This window comes from Mobula hypostoma, chromosome 22, assembly GCF_963921235.1.
Source record: "Mobula hypostoma chromosome 22, sMobHyp1.1, whole genome shotgun sequence".
Classification (NCBI taxonomy): Eukaryota; Metazoa; Chordata; class Chondrichthyes; order Myliobatiformes; family Myliobatidae; genus Mobula; species Mobula hypostoma.
The window spans coordinates 991,269-1,016,226 of record NC_086118.1 but is presented as its reverse complement, the minus strand read 5'-3'; the positions used below and the strand labels follow the sequence as shown (position 1 = coordinate 1,016,226).

The 24,958-nt window shown below is 42.2% G+C and overlaps 1 protein-coding gene across 1 annotated transcript in view; it reads right to left on the bottom strand.

The window, feature by feature from the left end:
• Positions 1-24,958, bottom strand: part of jpt1b (Jupiter microtubule associated homolog 1b) — a 78,798-nt gene that overhangs the window by 39,292 nt on the left and 14,548 nt on the right. Inside the window, exons 2-3 of the mRNA XM_063030848.1 lie at positions 11,315-11,466; positions 5,477-5,604 (exon numbers count right to left, since the gene is read on the bottom strand). Coding sequence (XP_062886918.1) covers positions 5,477-5,604; positions 11,315-11,466 — 280 coding nt within the window. The remainder of the gene's footprint in view (positions 1-5,476; positions 5,605-11,314; positions 11,467-24,958) is intronic.

The window sequence follows — 24,958 nt, the reverse complement described above, 5'->3', positions numbered from 1 at the left end:
CAATCACCATAGCACCCACGCAACAGTAAAGTTATAAACTCTGTCAGATCCACTCTACACTTCTGCTTATTCATTCGTTGTCAATGTCTTGCCGTTGCTGTCCTCAAATCAGTTAAGCTGATCTAAGGTCACTTAAGGTGGTGATGTCACTCACTGTCACACGCGATTGATAGTATACATCCAGGCACAGATCCATGGTCTTGTGAGACTAAAAAAACACACACACACACTCTTGGCAGTGTGAAAAATGGATCGATTTTTAGTCAGAAAACAACCTCATCCAGAGGTATCAGTGGTGTCTCAGCCTGAGCCTGTCTTAATTGAAAGTGACATGCAGAAAGGAGTAAGTGGGGATGAAGACGACAGCAGTCCATCGAAGGAGTGTGAGGGTGAAATAGAGGAACAAGAAATGGAGTGGGATTCAGAAGAGAAAGAGGATAAAGCTGCTCTTAGTGCTAGTGCGAATACTGTTAGCGATGTTAGCCAGCAGCCTGAGGAAGGACCCCGTCGGCCAGCATTGAAAAAGCACTCTTCACTGCTCGCAACAAGTTTGGCAATCAGCAAAGGAGTTTTATTCATGGCTGGTTTGACTGACTGGAATATTCGATCATGAAAGATACTACGTTCTGCTTCGCATGCAGGCATTTCCTGTGTAGAGGACATGGATTCCATTCTGAGTCTACCTTCACTATCACTGGTTACCGCAACTGGCAGAAAGCTACAACAACTTTCAAAACCCACCATGTAAATGTAGCTCATAAGTTTGCTATGGAGGCACGGGCCAAATTCAGATTGAGCAAACAAGATGGTTCAAGATTGGGAAATATGCTTGACAAAGGATATGCAAAGATTGTCCAAGAAAAGCGTGAGTATATGAGAGCTGTGGTTTAGTCTCTAGCAAGGACAGACAGTGAATGACACAGTGGACTTTCTAGCTCCAACAAGACCCTACCGTGATGCATTTATAGATTTATACAAACTAATCTGCATATCACTGACTCCACCTGTGACATCTGCCTCATGCAAACGGAGTTTCTCTTGCCTCAGACGCTTCAAAAACTACCCACGGAATAGCAGCAGCGATGCTCAGAACAGCAACTTGGCCCTGTTGGCCATAAACAACCAGAGGACCAAAGCACTTGACATCCAGAAAACCATTGATGCTTTCACCACCAATCACAACAACAGACAGATTGTGCTTCTCTGAAAACATCAATGGTAAGTGCAGTTGATTTTTTTTTAGAAATTTGGGCCAAGACTAATGCTGATTATTATTATTTTGTGGTGGATACCCCATAGTCTATGTTTCCTGCAAATCCTAAAATATTACATTTACTGCTATTAAGCCTACTGGTTTTGCTTAGACTTCTAAGTGGTGAATCTGTTGATTTTTGTTTTAAATTCAACAGCCGAATTAATTGAGGTATTGCATGGTCAGAGTACGATTTGTCCAACTTCTGGAAAGCCTTGCATCTGTTGTTTGCCTTATTTGACTTTAATAACAGTGTATCTTTTGGCAGTATGTCTATGTAATGTGAATAGCAGTGGACATTGTAGGTTAGTGTTGTGTTTTTCAGATGAAAAGCATGCATTTGACACTGATTGCAGGATTGGTGCGTGATTCACGTTGTGCGCTGTGGGTCGGATGCTCTGTTGGTTTGTTTGTTTGTTTATGCTCTGTGTAGCCCGGGTTGTCTCGGATGCTGTTGACACGGTCACAGTTCACTTCTATATTATATTCATCAATTGCTATTGCTTGCGAATCAACAGAGGCATTTATAGTAGGCACATAATGCTTGAAACTGACTTTTGAAGGCCACGCGTCTGGAATTGTGAATACATATTACCATAGGGTACATCCCTCAGCACCATCACTGAATAATTCAGCCCCAGGGTAGCACCAGCAAGAAAAAATCTCTGGCGCCACCACTAGCAGAAATGCATACGATTTCACTAAATGATGTTCTGGATGGTCCAATAAAAGGATCCACTATACACTAAGCTTTGGTCACCTTGCTGTTGCAGTTGAACTAATGATATGGCACACTAGGGACTTGGATGTGTTATTGGCAATGTGTTGTCTACCTTGGTCCCAGAGGAACAATGCTTAATTTGGCTGTATTCATTTAGGGTTGAAAGATAATCAAACTTTAACTCGAATAGAATGGCAGATTTTTCAGATCAAAAGAATGTTATTCCTATGAATACCCCCCAAAATACTTGGATGTTACACCATAAAGGGAATTTTTGTAAACTATGAAATTTCATTTGCTTTCTCTCCAAATGGGCCAGTCAACTGAGAAAAGATGTTTAATTAACATCCAATCCAATCTAGTGCCCTGAGACATTGCAATACTGAAGAAACTTTTATCTGGATGAAATTAAAGATCAGGTTCTATAAATCATTGAGCTACAAGAACAAGCAGATTCTCTCTTGTCCAGGATGTCAGTTACCCCTCCAACAGGAAAAAATCAGTCATTTAAAATTGCCATTTATGGAACTTTGTAGTGTACAAATTGGCCTGATGAAATTTCAAGAAACTACAGAAAAATTGTGCAAGGATGTGGATTTCAATACTGCATTTCTCTTTCATTAAAATAATTGAAGGAAAGTTCTAATCACACCTGCCATTCCCAAACGTCTTGATGCCACTTCCTGGGTCACTTTCCAATTTTAAATTACTGCAATCCGCACTTAATATTGTACAATGCTTGAGGGATTTTTTTTTTGTTTAAATTTTAAAACCAAATCCACCACACCCAAAGGTTATCCTACATCTATGCTAGAAGCCATAACTGGATTCACATTTGAAGATAGTTTGTCAACTAATTAACGTTCATGAAAATCATTTAAATGTTTGTTTCAAAAAAAAAATGAAATGCAAACAGTGACATTAATCACATGTTCAATTCTCAGATAGCTGACTAAAACACCATGGTATCTATAAACCTGCACTGTTCAACCACATGGGTAAACAGGAACCATTGCCATCCAACTATCCAGAATCAAAGTCACCCACGTCTATCTCCCCACTGAAATCATAGTCATACTTTATTGATCCCAAGGGAAATTGATTTTCGTTACAGTTGCCCCAACCAATAGTATAAATATATCAATATAAAACCATAAATAATTAAATAGTAATATGTAAATTATGCCAGGAAATAAGTCCAGGACCAGCCTATTGGCTCAGGGTGTCTGACCCTCCAAGGGAGGAGTTGTAAAGTTTGATGGCCACAGGCGGGAATGACCTCCTGTGACGCTCTGTGTTGCATCTCGGTGGAATGAGCCTCTGGCTGAATGTACTCCTGTGCCCAACCAGTACATTATGTAGTGGATGGGAGACATTGTCCAAGATGGCATGCAACTTGGACAGCATCCTCTTTTCAGACACCACCGTCAGAGAGTCCAGTTCCATCCCCACAACATCACTGGCCATCGAATGAGTTTGTTGATTCTGTCGGTGTCTGCCACCCTCAGCCTGCCAACAATCAACAAACCATCAAACAGGAGAAAATCTGCGGATACTGGAAATCTGAGCAACACATGCAAAACACTGGAGGAACTCAAACCAGGCAGCCTCTGGAAAAGTACAGTCGATGTTTTGGGCCAAAACCCTTCAGTGGTTTCAGCCTGAAACATCAGCTGTACTTTCTTTCCGCACACGCCCACCCCCCCAGGCTGCCTGGCCTGTTGAGTTCTTCCAGCGTTTTGTGCGTGTAACACAGACCAACTAAAACAGGCCTGGTTTTTTTGTACATAATAGTTTAAACAGACCACTCAAATTGTACCCACTTCCATATGGAGACTCAAAACATTGTAAAGAGTAGACCATGTGCCTAACTCTACTGAGAAAGACGACAAATGAACTGGTACATCATATTATGTAACCAATGTATATTGGTTAATTTACACTGGCTAAATGTAACCATTTACAGTGGACAAGAACATTTTTTCCCCCCCAAGTGTTGCTTCCCCAGAATATTTTTTGTTCATGAAGGAGACTTTTAAGCCGAATACAAACAATTTCAGACTACTTATATCAAGTTGAAATTTGGTGAAACAAGAAATTAACTGTTATCGAATATAGTGTTGAATTAATTACATAATGGTGCTGTCACTTAACAATAGTTTAATTAAGCTAAAAATATTTTGTTGATGATGTTTCTACTCAGTGCCTGAGGCTTCTCACTTACATGTTCAACAATAATCTGCCGCATTGATAGATTCAGTTGCCCTGATACCGTTTTACCATGACCGCAATATCCTGGCGAAACCTTTCCCTTTGGTCATCACTGACACCGCCAAGATTTGCAGGGCAGAAGTCTAAATGGGAATGCTGAAAACTTGTCTTTAGTGACATGTTACACTTCATGGTTTTGGATGCTTGAAGCATTTTGTCAACCAGCTGCATGTATATTGGTGCTCTGTAGTTGCCAAAATTTTCAACAGCATCCTTGAACATCTTTCATGTGATTTTCTCCGGTCCCACTAGAAGCTCTTCGAATTGCCTGTCACTGATGACCTGCTTGATTTGTGGACCAACAAAAATGACTTCCTTAATTTTGGTATCAGTTATTCTGACTTGAATTATGAAATGAAATAACAAATGTAGGCACTTTTTTTTTTAAATTGTGATAGAGAAATTATGGTAATTTTCATGATCTCTCATATCCCCTTTGCCAATCACCTGCCCAGCTCTTGGCTCCATCCCTCCTCCTCCTGTCTTCTCCTATCATTTTGGATCTCCCCCTCCCCCTCTCAAATCTCTTATTAGCTCTTCCTTCAGTTAGTCCTGACGAAGGGTCCCGGCCTGAAACGTCAACTGTACCTCTTCCTAGAGATGCTGCCTGGCCTGCTGCGTTCACCAGCAACTTTGATGTGTGTTGCTGGCATCTAATTGAGCAGTGATTTGTGTAACAAATTATCTCAACTTACTTCACATACAAGAATAATCTAGAAGTGCAGTTATTGCAAGTGAAGTATTCAGCATTGGTACCAAAGAATAATAGTCATTTAAGAATCTAGTATTGAACCAAAATGACATGCATTTCTGGAGGGAAATTGATAACAAGAAGCATCTTTGAAGTCGAAGTCTTAATGTCTTCAGATCCAGCCTGTGCTAGAAAAAGCCATAAAAAGTTGCCCTTTATTACAATGGTAAAAAAAAGAAACAAACATCAATCCTGAACATTGTTTAGTTACGCTCAGAAAAGGCAACTATTTGAATTTGCAGCATTCAGGGAAGATGAGAATTCTGTTACCAGCAAAGAGTAAATTACAGTGAAGATCACACAGGACTACACTAGTCCCCCTGCTACTGCATTAGATTAAAACTACTGACAAATGGCTCAGTAAAAAGTCAAGAACCGTACAATTGCCCCAAGACAACTTCAACCCAGTATGCACTTTAAGGTACCCTGCAACAAAAGTTACACATCTCAAAACTTGTCAGGTGATATCACGCTAGTTTACCAGAGTTTTGGGAGGTGTTTTCACAGTGTCAAAGATGCCACTTGTCTTGCCACCAGGAGGATTTCTCCGTTGCTTTAGATCAGGCGTTTCAGTGGTAGCTGCCCCAAAGATACCACTACTTTTTCCACCTAGGAAAATAAATAACTTTCAAACTTCAAACTTAATACTTTAGAAACCTTCAGATTTCACATTGCTGGGTACCATTTATTGAAAAAACAAAGTACATGCTCAAAGGTTGGTCAATCACACAAGATCAGAGGAGGAAACGTTTAGCTTGGGCAACACCCTGCTTAAAACTAGTCCCCCAGGCTTAGCCCATGGTTAGCTTCAGCAGCACTACTAATCTGCTGGCAGGAAACACACATGCACAAATACAGTGGCATTGTTTGAAGCCCACCATTAGCCAAATATAGCCAAATCTTTAATGTGGGTATTTACAATGATAGCTTTTCATGCACCTAAAATATCCAAGATATTCAGAGTAACAGAAACAGAGGCCATTCAGCAGTCTCAGGTCAGAAGCCTGTTCCACCATTCAATTTGATGACTGATTTGTATTTTACACTTTATTATAAATAGGTCAGGTACACAAAGTAAACAAATAAACAACAGCATCATTACAGAGGTTATGAATAATGATCAGTCCTGATGAAGGTTCTTGGCTTGAAACATTTCCGTAGATGCTGCCTGACCTGTTGAGTTCCTCCAGCAGTTTAAATGTTATTATGAAAAGTTACTTCAATTGGCAGATAGAGAACTAGAGTTGCACAGGGAAAGTTTGGGCCCATCATTCATCATTAAAGTCAAAATTGCAACACAACTTGCAGATGATGCTCAACTGGAATGAAATTAAGGAGCAATTAATTGACATAGATACCAAAATGCACAATGCATAATAGTTAACACAACACTTTACAGGAACCAGTGACTGAGTTCATTCCTGTCGCTACCTGTAAGGAGTTAGTCTGTTTTCTCTGTGACTGCATGGGTTTCCCCCAGGTGCTCTGGTTTCCTCTCATAGTCCAAAGACATTGGTCTTTGTAAATTGTCCTGTGATGAGGCTAGGATTAACTGGGGATTGCTGGGTTGCTGCAGTTTGAGCAGCCTATTCCTCGCTGTATCTTAATCAATCATGAGCTTGCAAACTATACACCCAATAGGCCAAAACATTTCAATTCTGCCAAGTTCAAGATAACGTGCTTTAAGTGTTTGCATAAGGAACATTTTTTTTTTAATCATTGAGGAATGACCGAAACCTGTAAAACACCATTAGTCACCAGCAGCCAACCAGAAAAGGTCCCCTTTATTCCCACTCTTGGCTGACTGGCAGGAGGCAAATCTTCTATCCACGCTAGCATCTTTCTTATAATATCATGGGACATGGACTCACTTTCGGCTGCAGTTTGATGCTCAATGTCCTCAGTGTTTAACGATACTTGATCAAGGCACTCTGGCGCCGAATTGGATCTGCGGCTGTGGCCTGCAGACATTGACACCGTGCTGAACAAGCTCACTCAGTGGCTGTTGCAGCCATCAGCTACAGGACCAGTTTCACTCACCTCAATGGCTCATGGACGTAGACTCACATTTGAGGATTGTGGGTTTGCTGTTAATGTTTGTGTTATTTATTTGCACTTTGTTATTTGCATCATTTGTTTTTCCCTCCCCTACATATTTGATGGTCTTGTGTATTTTTCAAATAAACTGGTTCTATAATGTTTAGAAACATAGAAAACCTGCAGCACAATATAGGCCCTTCGGCCCATAATGCTGTCCTGAACATGTAAATAGAAATTACCAAGGTTACCCATTGCCCTCTATTTTTCCATACTCCATGTACCTATACCAGGAGCTTCTTAAAAAAAAACAAAACACTCTCGCATCCGCCTCCACAGCCATCGGCAGCCCATTCCACACACTCACCATTCTCTGCGTTAAAAAAAACTTACCCCCGACATTTCCTCTGTACCCACTTCCAAGCACCTTAAAACTGTGCCCTCTGTTAGCCATTTCAGCCCTGGGAAAAAGCCTCTGACTATCCACATGATCAATGCCTCTCATTATTTTATACACCTCTATCAGGTCACCTCTCATCTTCCGTCACTCCAAGAAGAAAAGGACGAGTTCACTCAACCTATTCTCATAACGCATGAAACACAATCCAGGCAACATCCTTGTAAATCTCCTCTGCAGCCTTTCTATGGTTTCCACATCCTTCCCATATTGAGGTGACTAGAACTGAGCACAGTACTCCAAGTGGGGCCTGACCAGGGTCCTATACAGCTGTAACATTACTTCTCGGCTCAAACTCAATTCCACGATTGATGAAGGCCAATGCACCGCATGCCTTCTTAACCACACAGTCAACCTGCACAGCAGCTTTGTGTCTCCTGTGGCCACAGACACCAAGATCCCTCTGATCCTCCACACTGCCCAGAGTCTTACCATTAATACTATATTCTGCCATCATATTTGATCTACCAAAGTGAACCACCTCACACTTATCTGGGTTGAATTCCATTTGCCACTTCTCAGCACAGTTTTGCATCCTATCGATGCCCCACTGTAACCTCAGACAATCCTCCACACTATCCACAACACCCCCAACCTTTGCATCATCAGCAAATTAACTAACCCATCCCTCCACTTCCTCATACAGGTCATTTATAAAAATCACAAAGACAAGGAGTCCCAGAACAGATCCCTGAGGAATATTAGTGGTCACCAACCTCCATGCAGAATATGACCCATCTACAACCACTCTTTGCCTTCTGTAGGCAAGCCAATTCTGGATCCACAAAGCAAGGTCCCCTTGGATCCTATGCTTCCTTACTTTCTCAATATGCCTTGCTGAAATCCATACTTTCACTGCATCTACCTTCATCAACATGTTTAGTCACATCCTCAAAAAAAATTCAATCAGGCTCTTAAGGCACGACCTGCCTTTCACAAAGCCATGTTGACTATTTCTAATCAGATTATGCCTCTCCAAATGTTCACAAATCCTGCCTCTCAGGATCTTCATCTTACCAACCACTGAAGTAAGACTCACTGGTCTACAATTCCCTGGGCTATCTCTACTCCCTTTCTTGAATAAGGGAACAAAATCCACAACCGTCCAATCCTCTGGAACTTCTCCCGTCCCCACTGATGATGCAAAGATCATTGCCAGAGGCTCAGCAATCTCTTCCCTCGCCTCCCACAGTAGCCTGGGGTATATTTCATCCGGTCCCAGTGACTTATCCAACTTCATGCTTTCCAAAAGCTCCAGCACATCCTCTTTCTCAATGTCTATATGCTCAAGCTTTTCAGTCCGCTGCAAGTCATCCCTATAATCACCAAGGTCCTTTTCCATAGTGAATACTGAAGCAAAGTATTCATTAAGTACCTCTGCTATCTCCTCCAGTTCCATACACACTTGATTGGTCCTATTCTCTCACGTCTTATCCTCTTGCTCTTCACATACTTGTAGAATGCCTTGAGGTTTTCCTTAATCCTGCTCGCCAAGGCCTTCTCATGGCCCCTTCTGGTTCTCATCTCATTTTTAGGTTCCTTCCTGCTAGCCTTAATTTTCTTGACCTCTATCATTACCTAGTTGTTTTTTTTTTGAACTTTTCATAAGCTTTTCTTTTCTTGACTGGATTTTCAATAGCCTTTGTACACCACAGTTCCTGTACCCTACCATCCTTTCCATCTCATTGGAACGTACCTATGCAGAACACCACACAAATATCTGCTGAAGATTTGCCACATTTCTGCTGTACATTTTGCTGAGAACATCTGTTGCCAATTTATGCTTCCAAGTTCCTGCCTAATAGCTTCATATTTCCTCTTACTTCATTTAAACCCTTTCCTAACTTGTCTGTTCCTATCCCTTTCCAATGCTGTGGTAAAGGAGATAGAATTGTGATCACTATCTCCAAAATGCTCTCCCACTGAGAGATCTGACACCTGACCAGGTTCATTTCCCAATACCAGATCAGGTACAGCCTCTCTTCTTGTAGGCTTATCTATATATTGTGTCAGAAAACCTCCCTGAATACACCTAACAAACTCCACCCCATCTAAACCCCTTGCTCTAGGGAGATGCCAATCAATATTTGGGAAATTAAAATCTCCCACCACGACAATGACAATATTTCTTTGATTTGTAGCTGTCTGCAGAAAGACAAATCTCAAGGTTGCATGCTCTATACATACTTTAGTAAATGTACTTTGATGATATTGAATGAAAATTGTGTTCTTAATACCAAAAGGATAAGCACAAATATATCGCTAGGGTGCCTGAGACTTTTGTACAGCATCATGTCTTTCCAGTTACCAAATAACAATATTACTGAGCTAATACAAAGCCAAGTTTATTTCTGTTTCCCAGCTATCTTCCTATTTTAACCAATATACAGTACTGTGCAAAAGTCTTAAGTACCTTAGCGATATACACATGCCCAAGACTTCTACACAGTATTGAATCTTGCTTTTCGAACGCTGACATTCATCTGCAAGACCATGGTAGTATGGTAGTTAGTGCAATTGCTTTACTGTGTCAGCAATCACCGACAAGATTTGAGTCCTGGTGCTGTCTGTAATTATAAACATGTGATTGACTGTACTGCTTCAGAAAGCAGGCATCAATTTTAATGGGTCAAGTGGCAAACTCCTCTGTGCCATAATAAATCAATACGAGGTCACGGGACTTTGAATGCAAACTATTCGTCTAAGGGTAACTATTCTTACCCTTACTCATCTGTATCACCTGTTAGAAGTTATAAGGATTAAACAGAATGACTGCTTGCTGAACACAATCCATTCACTTACCAACTGACACTCTACAGAAACTTTGCTTAGAGTCCACCACTAAGCACATGACAAAGACCAGCCAAAACAAGCACAGGTACAGTTTGGAGTGAAGTTGTCCAACTCCAGACTAGTTTCAAAAGACCTCAGCCCTGTCTGTGAACAGTGTAAAGGAGCTGAGGCTTCCCTTATTCATATGTATTGGACCTGTCCTAGTCTAGAGAAATTTGAGAGTTTTTTTTCAACCCTATCTCATATTCTTAATTGCCACTTAGAACCTAACCCTCTGGTTGCTCTTTTTGGCACCTTGGGTGATGTAAATTTGCACTCAAGTCTGACTAAATGCCGAACATTATCGTTTGCCTCTCTTGGCTAGACGGTTGGTTCTTCTTAGTGGAAAGATGCAGCTCCACCCACTCACGCTCAATGGCTTAGTGATATTATGGCCTGTTTAGACCTCGAAAAGATTAATTATTCACTTTTCAATTCGGACATAAAGTTTCATAAGGTGTGGGGACCTTTTCTTGAATATTTTCACAATTCTTTAGGGTAAGAATATCTTTTTTTTGTATGCTACAATCCCTTACTTCCAGCTTTTTTTTTGTAAGTTATACAGCTTTTTTTTATTGAATTACATTATACTTTTGGTAGTCAGCATTATACTTTCTTTTTTTCTATATATATTTTACAGTTCTCTGGGGTTGAATGTTCCGATTGATTTTTTTTCTTTTATATGCACAATGGTTGGCCTGGGTTTTTCTTCTTTCAGTGGGAGGTTGGGATGGATACTAATTTTACATAATTCTCTTTCAGGTGCTTTTTTTTCCTTATTGTTATGAATTACATATTGGATTTGTTTGTTTCGCACTGTATAAATCTCCATTTTGTTGTTAGGTTCTCTTTCCATAGTTTCTTGTAGAAATGCATTAAAAAAATTAATCTTAAAAAAAGACCTCAGTGCTTAAGGAGAGATTGTAAGGCAGAAGATAAGCATAGGCATCTCCAGGTGTATTTACTATTCCAAATACCAAACAACGCACTCACCCGGTGGGTTGCTTCTTCTAGCCACAGGTTGATTTTCCAATGGTGGCCCAAAGATATTGGATGCAGTTTTGCTTGGACGGGAATGCACTGGTTTGACATTTTCCTCCACCCCGAACGAGATACTGGATCCACCACCTGGAGGCTGCAACACCCTGCTTGCAACAAAAAAGAAAACTTCCCATAGATGTATTATCTTTAACTTTTCAAGAACAGTACTCTTCACAAAGGACTATTATACAGACAACCCCTAAAATGACAAATTCCTTGCATGTGTGTACACTTAGTCCCTCAGCTCAGATGGCATGTTTACTGTCTTCAGTAACCAAGCTTTGCTACATCCATTCTGCAACAAGAAAGCCTCATTTATTCAGCAAGAGAAAACATTGTTTTAAAACTGAAGCTTTCTGGCCCCTCTCTTGCTACATCAGGAAGAGAATTTGTAAAAGCATAATTTAAACAAGTTAAATATTAATTTCAACCATTCATGTTGCCAGTTTACTTCCATAAAGCAAATAGGATAAACCCTAATTACCGCACTGCTGCAAGATCGTTTCTTTCATTTACTTATATGAATTGGTTCTCCTTTCAAGCACATTGCACCTTAAAAGGAGATAAATGACCCGATCTGGTATAGGTTCCTGGAAGTGTTGAAGCAGATGGAGATTCTTGAGAGGTGGATCCATGTCAGGTCAGAGCCATCACAAGGATCAGGCCTACACAAGGAAATCTGCTGATCCTGGAATTTTTCTTCTCTCTCCCCTTTTTCTCCCTGTTCCTCACTATAACTCTTTGCCCATCCTCTGGGCTTCCCCCCACCACCTCTTTCTCCCTAGGCCTCCCGTCAGTCCCATACTCCTCTCATATCCCTTTTGCAAAACAACTTTCCAGCTCTTAGCTCCATCCCTCCCCCTCCTGTCTTCTGCTATCATTTCAGATCTCCCCCTCACCCTCCCACTTTCAAATCTCTTACTATCTCTTCTTTCCGTTGGTCCTGATGAAGGGTCTCGGCCCGAAACGTCGACTGTACCTCTTCCCATAGATGCTGCCTAGCCAGCTGCGTTCACCAGCAATTTTTGTGTGTTACAAGGATCAGACCACTATTTCTTCCTCATGATCTGAACAGAAACGATCGTGGTGCATACTGCTGGATTATTGTTCCTTTGGTGAATTGGTCTGAAACACAGCCTCACCATTTCCGAGCGGCAACAAAGATTTTGCTCCATGTCTGAGATCACGCATGCCCTACGTTTTCTCATGCTGTGCTATCTCAAAATTTCTCACTTTGTCCAAGTGAGGTTGGAGAAGGGAAAGACAGACAGCCTGGCTTGTTCTCAATCTCTGGCCCATTGACAGCTCTGATGGACTGTAGTCATTCACAAGAGGTGTGGGGTGATAAGTTACAGTGCTTTGCAGGGGTCTTTTACCTTCAAGTAGAAGACGCTTAATGAATGTGCACTGCTCTTTCCACCTCTCCATTTGCCAGTGGGTATTGTAGACTGCCTGTCTGGTGTTCTAACTCAGTCCCTAGCAAAAAGCTTTGAATTATGGACCGTTGTTTGACACATGGTGAGTGAATATAGCTTTTGTCGAACTGCCTCTCTACCAGAGGACTTTAGGTTCAGACCCAGGAAATAATTGTCAAACAGTTTACTTAAAAGTACATACTGTTTATTAGCAAGCTTGTGTTGCTCAGTTGAACCCCAGAGTCCCTGCTCAGAGAGTCCAAGAAAATCTGCAACCCAAGTGAGCCCCCGAATACTGTGGGGATGCTGTTATACATTTGTTATCACATACAAACTCTGATTGTTGCTAGGTATCCTTGGCAGCTTTACCATGCAACAAGCACTTTACTCATTAGTTATCTTTGCAACATTATTAGCCAAGCTGCAAATAATTCAGTTAGGTTTTAATTCTACATACAATTCCTCACTTTTGGGTGCTGTATAACTGCTGCTGAGGATGTAGAGGACAGCTTGGACATCTAAACACTCCACAAGTAGTAACCCACAGTGAGAAGATGTCTTTGCTTGCAATTTGCCATGGAAAGTCTGGAAATTCTGTGCGACAGAGGGTTCAGCATGACTTTGGAGCAGTTTTCTGCATGCATCACATTGCTTTACATAATATCCCAGCTGCGTGCTCAGTACAGGCCACCACAGATTGGTGATTTTTTTTGATATTCTAGGTGGATTTGACGGATGATTTTGGCATGCATAAAAGCGGGAATGACAAGTCTGGAGGCCTTTTGCAACGAACAATCAAGAATAGTGAGCATCTCTTTCAAGCCAGTAAGGTCTGAGTTCATGAGTTCCTTTTGGAACAGCTAGTCATCCATGCTCACAGTATTGCAAGACCTTGCTGCAGATCTGGTGCTTTTCCAACTCAGCACAAATTTCATCCAGTTTACTCTGATGCAGGAAAACTTTCAGGTACCTGAGCTAAGTAGATGTTGGTATCTTCCATGAGGGAAGAGTCAGCTTCTGTCCACTCACTTTTGCATGGCGCCCTCAAGAGATTGTCTGGTGTTGTGAAAGAGTTACTGGGGACATGTTCTCATTCCGAATCTTTTATAAGATGTGGAGGCAAGTTATCCAAGTGTTTCGAGCTGATGAGGCTGACAAGTAGCTTGTGGTCTGTTTCAAGTAGGAATTTAGTGCCTAACAAATAGCAGCTGAAGCATTCACAAGTTCACATGACAGCCAGTGTCTGCTTTTCAATTTGAGTGTAATGCTCTTCAGTTGGAGCCAGTGGTCTTGCTGCATATGCCACCAGTTTCCATACACCTCTGCAGTTTTGTATGAGCGCTCCCCCAGGCCAAAGGAAGAGCTGTCTGCTGAGACTCTGGTTGGTTTGTTCAGATCAAAGACCAATGTTGGCGGAGAGATAAGCTCCGTTTTAAGTGATGAGGATGACTTCTCCTGTGGTGCGTCCCAAGTCCAAGCATTTCTGAGAAAGGAGGTCACAGAGGCTTTGTTTTCTCTGCCAAATCTGGAATGAACTTTCCTAACTGGTCTACCATGTCAAGGAAACTGCAGATCTGATATATTCACAGGTTGGTCCATGTTCTGAACTCCTGCCAGTTTGTCTGAATCTGGTTGTGCTCTCTCACAGGACAGTTGGCGGCCTAAGAACTTCACCTCCAAATTTGTAAATTTACATTTTTTGTTCAGGTGATTCCAGCCTGTTTCAGTTTCTCCAAGGCAGATACCACTCTTGTCATGTTCCTCCCTTAAGCCTCCAATAGTGAGTACATAGTCAATGTGGTAGACTACCCTTTCCAGTTCCTCCAAAATGTGGTTTAACCACATCTGAAAGAGTTCAGGGGCTGACGAAATGCCAAGTGGGAGTCTCTTGAAGGCCTAACATCCATGTGGTGCGATAAAGGTTGTGAGCTTCTTTGACTCAGGAGTTTGCATCTAGTTTGGTGAAGAACTTTGATCCCCCCAGCATACCCAATGTGTAATCAGAGGGCAGAAACAATGCCCACATAAAGTCAGTAAGCCCATTCACTGTCAAGCGCCTCCATTCTCTCAAGTTCAGCTTTGACTTTGTTCATCAATGGAACTAATATACGCCTCGCTGTGGTCAGGGAATACAGCATCATTCGCTGATGAGACCTCACTTGGAGTACTGTGGGCAGTTTTGGTCTCCTTATTTAAGAAAGGATGTGCTGATGTTGGAGAGGGTACAGAGAAGATTTACTAGAATGATTCCGGGAATGAGAGGGTTAACATATGAGGAACGTTTGTCCGCTCTTGGACTGTATTCCTTGGAGTTTAGAAGAATGAGGGGAGATCTCATAGAAACATTTCGAATATTGAAAGGCATGGACAGAGAGGATGTGGCAAAGTTATTTCCCATGATGGGGGAGTCTAGTACGAGAGAGCATGACTTAAGGATTGAAGGGCACCCATTTAGAACAGAAATGTGAAGAAATTTTTTTAGTCAGAGGGTGTGAATCTATGGAATTTGTTGCCACAGGCAGCAGTGGAGGCCAAGTCATTGGGTGTATTTAAGGCAGAGATTGATAGGTATCTGAGTAGCCAGGGCATCAAAGGTTATGGCGAGAAGGCGGGGGAGTGGGACTAAATGGGAGAATGGATCAGCTCATGATAAAATGGCGGAGCAGACTCGATGGGCCAAATGGCCGACTTCTGCTCCTTTATCTTATGGTGATGGCACAGCTCTATAACACCCTGGTTATGCCACACTTGGAATACAGTGTTTGGTTTTGTTCGCCTCAGTGTAGAAAAGTTGTGGAAGCTTTAGAGGATGCAGAGGAGATTTACCAGGATGATGCTTGGACTAGAGGGCATGTCTTATGAAGACAGCTTGAGCAAGCTAGGGATTTTCTGTTTGTAGTGGAGTACGAGAGGTGACTTGATAGAGGTGTACAAGACAAGAGGCACAGATAGAGTGGATAGGCAGAAATTTTTTCCCAGGGCAGTAATAGTTAATACAAGGCAGCATAATTTTAAGGTGATTGGAGGGAATCATGGGGGGAATGTCAGAGTTATGCTCTTTACATTGAGTGCAGTGTACGTGGAATGCCCTGCTAGGGTGGTGGTAGAGGCAGAAACTCTTAAATGGTACACAGATGATAGAAAAGTGGAGGGCTCTGTATAAGGATTAGATTGATCTTGAAGTAGATTAAAAGGTCGGCACAATATCATATGCCAAAGGACCTGTGCTGCAATGTTCTATGTATCAGGGGATCTCCTTTCCATAGCCTCCAACCATGTCCCAACCCACACTGCCCATTTCCATCTCTTATCCAAGATGATAAATAGAACAGCCCCAATAGAGCCATTGTTTATACCTCTGCTTGCCCTATTCAACTTGCTTCTTCAGACCTTCATTTATCCTATCTCTACATCCAATTCCTATCCACCTATATCCAGGATTCCTGTCACACCTTCCACCATTTTGAGAATTTCCAATACCCTGCCCTAACAGCCTCCCTTCACCACAACATTGTCTTTAGATACCTCTACAGTGCATTTAGGATCTCTTGCTTCTTTCTGGGATAAACACCCAATCTGTTCCCTTTAACACTCATCCACCTAGCAGAACTACTTTGATTACTTACTTTCTACAAATCATAGGAACAGTCATGGGCCATTGCCTGGGCCCTGGCTTCATGTCTTTTTGATGGCTATGAAGAACAGTCCTTGTACCAAACATACACTTGTACCTCTCTCAAGTGTCTACAAGCTCCACTGCTGCCACTTCTTTGACTCATGCACAACTCGTCACTCACTTCCACCCCGCCTTTAAATTCACTTGGAGTATTTCTGGCACCTCCCTTCCTTTTCTAGATCTGTCGCCAACTCGGGAAGTTAACTATCTACTGATATCTATTATAAACTTTTGGACTCTCACAGCCATCTCAACGACACCTGGACCCACCTTCTCCTGCAAGGACACCACCCCCTGTTCCTAGCTTCAGTCTCTGCTGTACCCATTTGCAAGATGAGGTGTTCTGCTCCAGTACTTCTGAAATGTTCTACTAAACTGAGGCCAGATGCAAGTTAGATGAACAACACCTCATATTCTGTCTTGGTAGTCTCCAAGACAATAGCATGAATATTGTTTTTTTTTAAACTTCAAGTAACTACTTCCCCACCCCCCATTACCTCTTCTCTTCCCCTTCCCACCCTCTCAATCTGCCCATCACCCACACCTTCTCCCTCCTTAGACAAGACAATAAGATATTGGAGCAGAATGAAGCCATTTGGCCCATCAAATTTGCTCCATTTCATCACATCTCATCCATTTTTCCTCAGCCTCAATCTGCTGCCTTCACCTTTCCCACCAACACTCACACCCCCCCACCCCAGTATACCTTCATGCCCCTGAGCGATCAGGAATCAACCTGTCTTAAATAAAGACTTGGCCTCCACAGCTGTCTGTAGCAACAAATCCCACAGATTCACCACTCTGGCTGCAAACAAGAGATAATCTGCAGATACTGGAAATGTGAGCAACACACAAATGCTGGAGGAACTCGGAAGGCCAGCCAAGGCTTTGGGTCAAAACCCTTCAGCAGAACTGGAGAAAAAGAGCTGAGGAGTAGATTCAAAAGGTGGGGAGAGGGGAGAGAGAAACACCAGGTGATAGGTGAAACCTGGAAGGGGAAGGATGAAGTGAAGAGCTGGAAAGTAAATTGATGAAAGAGACAGAAGACCATGGAAGAAAGGGGCAAGGAGTACCAGAGGGAAGCATTGGGCAAGCAAGGAGATAAGGTGAGAGAGGGAAAAGGGGATAGGAAATGGTGAAGGCAGGGAGTGGGGGCATTATCCAAAGTTCGAGAAATCGCTGTTCATGCCATCAGATTGGAGGCTACCCAAACGGAATACAAGACATTGTTCCTCCAACTCAAGCATGGCCTCATCACAACAGTGGAAGAGACCATGGATAGACATATCGGAATGGGAATGGGAAGTGGAATTAAAATGGGTGGCTACCGGGAGATCACACTTTTTCTAACGGATGAAGCTTAGGTGCTCGGTGAAACAGTCTCCCAATCTGCATCGGGCTCACTAATATACAGGAGGCCACACCAGGAGCACCGGACACAGTATACAACTCCAACAGACTCACAGGTGAAGTATCACATCACCTAGAAGGACTGTTTAGGGCCTGAAATGGTAGTGAGGGAGCTGGTGTAGGGGCAAGTGTCGCACTTCTTCCTCTAGCAAGGATAAGTGCCAGGAGGAAGATCAGTGGGGAGGACAAATGGACAAGTGAGTCATGTAGGGAGTGATCCCTGCGGAAAGCAGAAAGTGGGGGGGCGGGGGGGGAGGGAAAGATGTGCTTGGTGATGGGATCACATTGGAGATGGTGGAAGTTACGGAGAATTATGTACTGAATGCGGAGGCTGGTGGGGTGGTAGGTGAGGACAATAGGAACCCTATCCCTGGTAAGGTGGCTGAAGGAATAAAATGGAAGAGATGCGGTTGAGGGCAGCATTGATGGTGGAGGTAGGAAAGCCCTTTTCTTTGAAAAAGCAGGATATCTTCATTCTAGAATGAAAAGCCTCATCAGATGCTGTGGAGAGGGAGGAATTGAGAGAAAGGGATTGCGTTTAAAGTATAGTCCAGGTAGCTGCAAGAGTCCATGGGTTTCTAATAGACATCAGTGGAGACAGAGGCAGTGGGATCAAGAAAGGGGAGGGAGGTGTCAGAAAATGGACCAGGTAATTTTGAGGGCAGGATGGAAGTTGGAGGCAAAGTGGATGAAGTCGATGAGTTCAGCATGGCTGCAGGAAGCAGCACCAATGCAGTTGCGATGTAGAGTAGGAAAAGTGCCAGATGATCACTAGTGTAGGCTTAGAACAAACTGTTCCACGTAGTCAACAGGCAGGCGCAGCTGGGACCCATGCAAGTGCACATGGCTACATCTTTTGTTTGAAGGAAGTGGGAGGAGCCAAAGGGGAAATTTAGAGTAAGGACAAGTTCCACCAGGCAGAGGAGAGTGGTGGAGGAGGGGAACTGGGGAACTCTGGCTAAACAAATTTCTCCTCATTTCTGTTCTAAAAGGACAGCCCTCTACTCCAAGGCTGTATCCTCTAGTCTTAGACTCTTCCACCCTAGGAAACATCCACTCTATCAAGGCCTTTCACCATTCAATAGGTTTCAATTAGGTCATCCCTCATTCTTCTGAATTCTAGTGAATATAAGCCCAGAGCCAAACACTCTTCATATGACAAGCCACTCAACCCTGGTATTAAATTCATGAACCTCCTTTGAACTCCAGTTTCAGCACATCCCAAGATAAAGGGGCCCAAAACTGCTCACAATACTCCAAGTGAGTCCTCACCACTGCTTTAAAAAGTCTCAACATTGTATCGTTGCTTTTATATTCTAGTCCTCTTGAAATGAATTCTAACATCACATTTACCTGCATCACCACAAACAACCTCAAAATTAACCTTTAGGGAATCCTGCACAAGGACTCCCAAGTCACCTTGCACCTCAGTTTTTTTGTATTTTCTCTCCATTTAGAAAATAATCAACCTTTTCATTTCTTCTACCAAAGTGCATGACCATGCACGTCCCAGCACTGTATTCCTCTGCTACTTGTCCATTCTCTAAATCTATCCAATTCCTTCTGTAGCCTCTCTACTTCCTCAAAACTACCTGCCCCTCCACCCACCTTCATATCGTCTGCAAAATTAGCCATAGAGCCATCAATTCAGTCACCCAAATTATTGACATGTAACATAAAAAGTGGTCCCAACAGAGCCCCTGAGGAACACCACTGGTCATTGGCAGCCAAGCAGAAAAGTCTCCCTTTGTACCCATCCTGCCAATCAGCCACTGCTTTATCCATGCTAGTATCTCTTCTGTCATACCACATCTCTGCTGCTACAACTCCTTTCCTCATGTTACTAGATATTGTCCAACATTCTGAGCCATATAACATAACTGGATAAACGTAACATTTCAGTACTCTGAGCGGGTTGTCGTGCCTGGTTTAGTATTGGTGAGTATACTCTTTGTTCTCGTAAAGATGTCTTTTGCCATCCCTATTCTTCTTTTGATGTCACACTTGCCATCTGATGTCACCCAGCTTCCTAAGTAGCAAAAGTTCTGTACTTGTTCTATGTCTTCCCCGTTTATTCTGAGCCTGCAGATAGGATTCTCCTTTTTGGAAATCACCATACATTGTCTTTTTGTAATTGATAGATAGACCCATTTTTGTACTTTCTTCAACAATTATATCAATTAAGTTTTGTAGCTCTTTCTCCGTACTTGCAATTAACAGCGTCATCTGCATATCTGAAATTATTGATGTTTTCACTGCCAACTTTGATTCCCAAGATATCTCTTATTTTTTGGAATGTTGTTTCACTGTACACATTAAATAAATCAGGGGAGAAAACACACCCGTGTCTAACGCCTCTCGATTTTCATAAACTGACTCACTTCTCCATCTATTCTTACAGCAGCAGTTTGTTCCCAGTACAGATTTCTGATTAGGCAGAGGTCTTTCAAATCTAGATCTAGAGTTTTCTGTAATATTTCAAATACCTTATTGTGCTTCACTTTATCAAATGCTTTTGTGTAGTCGATAAAACAAATCTTTTTGCACTTGAATAGCTCATTCTGATAGTATCCTTAACATCAATATTGCATTTCTTGTACCTTTGTCTTTCATAAAACCACATTGTTCTTTACCTATTTCAGCTTGTATCTTACTTTTAGCTCTTGTCATCAAAATTCTTAGAAGTATCTTGGTGATATGACTCATTAAACTTATTGTCCTATGTAATTCACATTCTATCGCTCCAGGTTTCTTAGGAAGAGTGATAAATATCAATTTTTTCATCTCTTCTGGTATTATTATCATTAAATGTCAATGATTAAATCAGTAAGTTTTTCAATTCCATAATCTTCAAGGGCAATAATTTGTTCTGTTACTAATTCATCAGAACCTGCTGCCTTTCCTTTCTTCATCTTATTTATTGCATTACAAACTTCAGATTTTAAAATACTTGGACCTTCAATGTTATTTCTGGTTTTTCACCTCGATCATCTTCAAACAATTCCTGAATATACTCAGTCCATCTGTTCATAATCTCACCTTTTTCCCCATGATAATGGTACTTTGCTTTCAAACATCCACCTGAAGAACAGAGGAGCTTTCTACCAGTGATAGTCTTGATTTGTTGATGTAACCGTTTTGGATCAGTATTAGGGATTCTTTCTATTTGCTCACACTCCTGGTTTAACCATTCTTCTTTGGCTTTTTGACATAAGCTTTTAACTTTTTTTTAATCTAAGGACTTATATTCTATAGGATTTGCTTCCTTCCGTCTTCTTTCTTCCATTAGATTTTTGATTTCATCTGTCATCCATTTATTTTAAAGTTAAAGTCTGTCCCGAGCCTTGTGGCCCATCAGGCCGATGTTTCTGTGGCGAGAAGCGACTGAGAGTACGAGACTCGCACCCCCCAGATAGGACGCCAGTCTATCGCGAGGATACCATTTGCCGGTACCCATTTTCAGCTGGGTGGACTGGAGCAGTGTGTGATTAAGTGCCTTGCTCAAAGATACAACACACTGACTTGGCCGAGACTTGAACCCACGACCTTCAGATCGTGAGCCCAACGCCCTAACCACTTGGCCACGCGCTACACTCATCTATTTATTCTTTGTGCTTTTTTCTTTTTTAGGAATCACTGACTTTGCTGATTCTACCAAGGCAACCTTTAGAGAGTTAAATTTCATTTCTACATGATTGCTATCATCTTCAACAGATTTTATTTCTAGACTTTGAAATCTATTCCTTACTTTAATTGTAAATTTTTGTCTTAAGTTCTCTTCTTTAATTAATTGCAAGTAGTCAAGGGATTGTTCAGGTTTTTGCTTTAGTTTTTTAAAGTTTTACTTTTATATGACATACTACCGGGTTATGGTCACTACTACAGTCTGCACCTGGATATGTTTTGCATTGAGTCACTGAGTTTCTAAATCTTTGGTTTATAGTAATAAAGTCAATTTGATTTCTAGTGTTATCACCTGGACTTTTCCAGGTCCACAAGCATCTTGAATGGTTTTTAAAGTAGGTATTCATAATAACCTGCTTATTCATTTTGCACCATTCTACCCATTTCTCACCTCTTTCATTTCTTTCCCCTAGTCCAAATTTTCCTGTGGTATTTCCATCAGCACCTTGTCCTACTTTAGCATTTAGATCTCCCATGACAATAACATGTTCATTGGATAGGTGCTGGAACATGTCAGAATAGAAATAAAACACTAATTTATTCTTGTGGAACATCCCATACTAATGGAGTAGGAATTCTTATGGATGAAAACATGGCAAAACGTGTTTTAGGACATTGGGAGTGATCCTTGTTAGACTCAGAGGACAACCATTTGATTTAGCAATTATACAGGTATATGCTGACTACAGCCCATTTCATTATGAGCCTCCAAGTAGCCCAAAACCACATCCTTAACAATCGACTCCAACATCTTCCAAACCACTGAGATCAGACTAATTGGCCTGTAATTTCCTTTCATCAGCCTCTCTTCCTTCTTGAAGAGTGGAGTGACATTTGTAATTTTTCAGAAAACTGGAACCATTCCAGCATCTTCCCTCCCATCCTACCTTTCATTCCATGGTCAATAGTCCTCTTATTAAACTCTTCTTCAGTGTTGTTACTTACCCCTCCCATCACCTCTCAGCTGCTTGCATCATTCCCACTCTCCCACTTTCTTCACCTGCCCGTGGTCCCCCTCACCTGGATCCAGCTAATCAAACCACCAACTTTTGCACAATACCTCACCCACCCCAACTTTAAAAAAAAAGTATGCTGGTCATCTCCCCTTTCTTTCTAGTCTTGATGAAAGATCTTGTCTAAAAATTGTCTGTTTCCTTCCTCAGATGGTGGCCGACCCAAGTTCCTGCAGCAGTGCATGTTACTTCTGAAATATCCCCTTTCTGAAAAGATGGCTTTCCCTCTGCCATAGTCAATGGAACTCTCACATACATTTCCTCAGGTTCCCATGTCTGCTCTCACCCATGACCAAACTGAACAGAGGAGTTCCCCTCATCCTCACCCTTCACCCCACCAGCCTCATCTAGCATACTTCACTTTGGTCAGCTCCAATGGGATCTGACTAGCTAACATCTTCCCATTTTCCACAGGGACCACTCTGTGATTCCCAGGTCTGCTCAGCTCCAACACTTCCCTCTGCCCAGTACCTTCCCCTGCAACCATGGGAGGTGCAACAACTGTCCCTGCACTCCTCCTGTCAGCACCTTCCAGGGACCTAAACACCCTTCCAGGTGACAGAGATTCAAGTGCACTTCCTAAATCTAGTCCACTTTGCTCACAGTGTAACCTTCCACACACGAGTGAGACCAAGCATAGACTAGTGATTGTTTAGAAGAGCACCTACACTCTGTCCACAAGGACCATTAAGCTTCCTCCTGCAATTCCCCTTCCGCTCTCTTGCAGCCTTCCCCAGTGGAAGGCAAGCATACTACAAAACACCACCTCATCCCATTTAGATAGCTTACAGTCCAGAGGTATAAGCAATGAATTTTCTTTTTCCCCCCCCCAGTAACTTTGTTCCCTTCCCACTTCACTAGCCCACCTGAAGTATTTTTGTTTGATTGCCTTTTCCACCCCACATTCCACCTACCCACTCACATAATTACTGAAGTTTCTTCTCCTTTAGCCCATCTTTCCCATCTCATCAGGGCCCATTTCCATCACCCGCCAGACTGTCTTCACCCTCCCTTTCAGCTCCATCTGCCATTCCCTCCCCTTATATTTCCACCTATTAACTATCAGCTTGTCTCAACATTGTACTTTTCCCTCCACTTCACTGACCAATCTACTTCCACTCATGTTTTACCCCCCCCTCACCTTTGCTCTTCTGCACCATTTTCCCTCTGTACACCAAATCCTGATTCACTGTCTCAGTTTGAAACGTCAATCATCCTTTTGCCTCCACAAATGCTGCCTGACCTGCTGAGATACTACAGCAGTTAGTTTTTGCTCTAAATTTCAGTACCTGCAAATGTACTCTTGTTCAATGATATCCTGCCAAATGAGAATATAATCACCTACTCAGAGCCAGTCACAGTCAGCGCATCACCAGTAATAACTTCTCTGCCCATACCTCTGGTAACACTCGTTTACTATGGTTCCTCACCTACATGCTGACCCTCAACACTGGATAGCAGATGACGCTATTCAGATGTTCAAAGCTCAATGCAAACTATCAAAGTACATAGATGTTACCATATTCTACCTTGAAATTCATTTTCTTGCAGTCATTGACAGGAAAAGAAATGAGATACAGGAGCAAAATTAGGCCATCTGGCCCACTGAGTCTGCTCCGCTATTCAATCACGGCTGATCCTCATTTTTTCTGCTCCTCAACCCCAGTTCTCGGCCTTCACCCCGTAACCTTTGATGCCATGTCCAATCAAGAATCTATCAATCTCTGCCTTAAATACACCCAACGTCCACAGATGCATGTGGCAACAAATTCCACAAATTCACCACCCTTTGGCTGAAGAAATTTCTCCACGATTTTAAAGTACGCCATCTATTCCGAGGCTGTGCCTTCTTGATAAAGACTCTTCCACCATGGGAAACATCCTTTCCACATCTACTCTGTCCAGGCCTTTCCACATTTGAAAGTTTCAATGAGATCCCTCCTTACTCTTCTGAATTTCAGTGAGTACAGACCCAGAGCCATCAAATGTTTCTTGTATGATAACCTTTTCATTCCTGGAATCATCCTTGTGAACCTCCTCTGGACCCTCTCCAATGCCAGCAGATCTTTTCTAAGATGAGGGGCCCAAAACTGTTTACAATACTCCAAGGTGAGGCCTCACCAGTGCCTTATGAAGCCTCAGCATCACATCCTTGCTCTTCTAGACCTCTGAAATGAATGCTAACATGGCATTTGCCTTCCTCACCACCGACTCAACCTGCAAGTTAACCTTCAGGGTGTTCAAGGACTCCCAAGTCCCACCACATTTTAGATTCCTGGATTTTCTCCGTTTACAAAATAATCCACACATTTATTTCTACTATCAAAGTGCATGACCATACATTTTCCAACATTGTATTTCATTAGCCACTTTCTTGCCCATTCTCCTAATCTGTCTG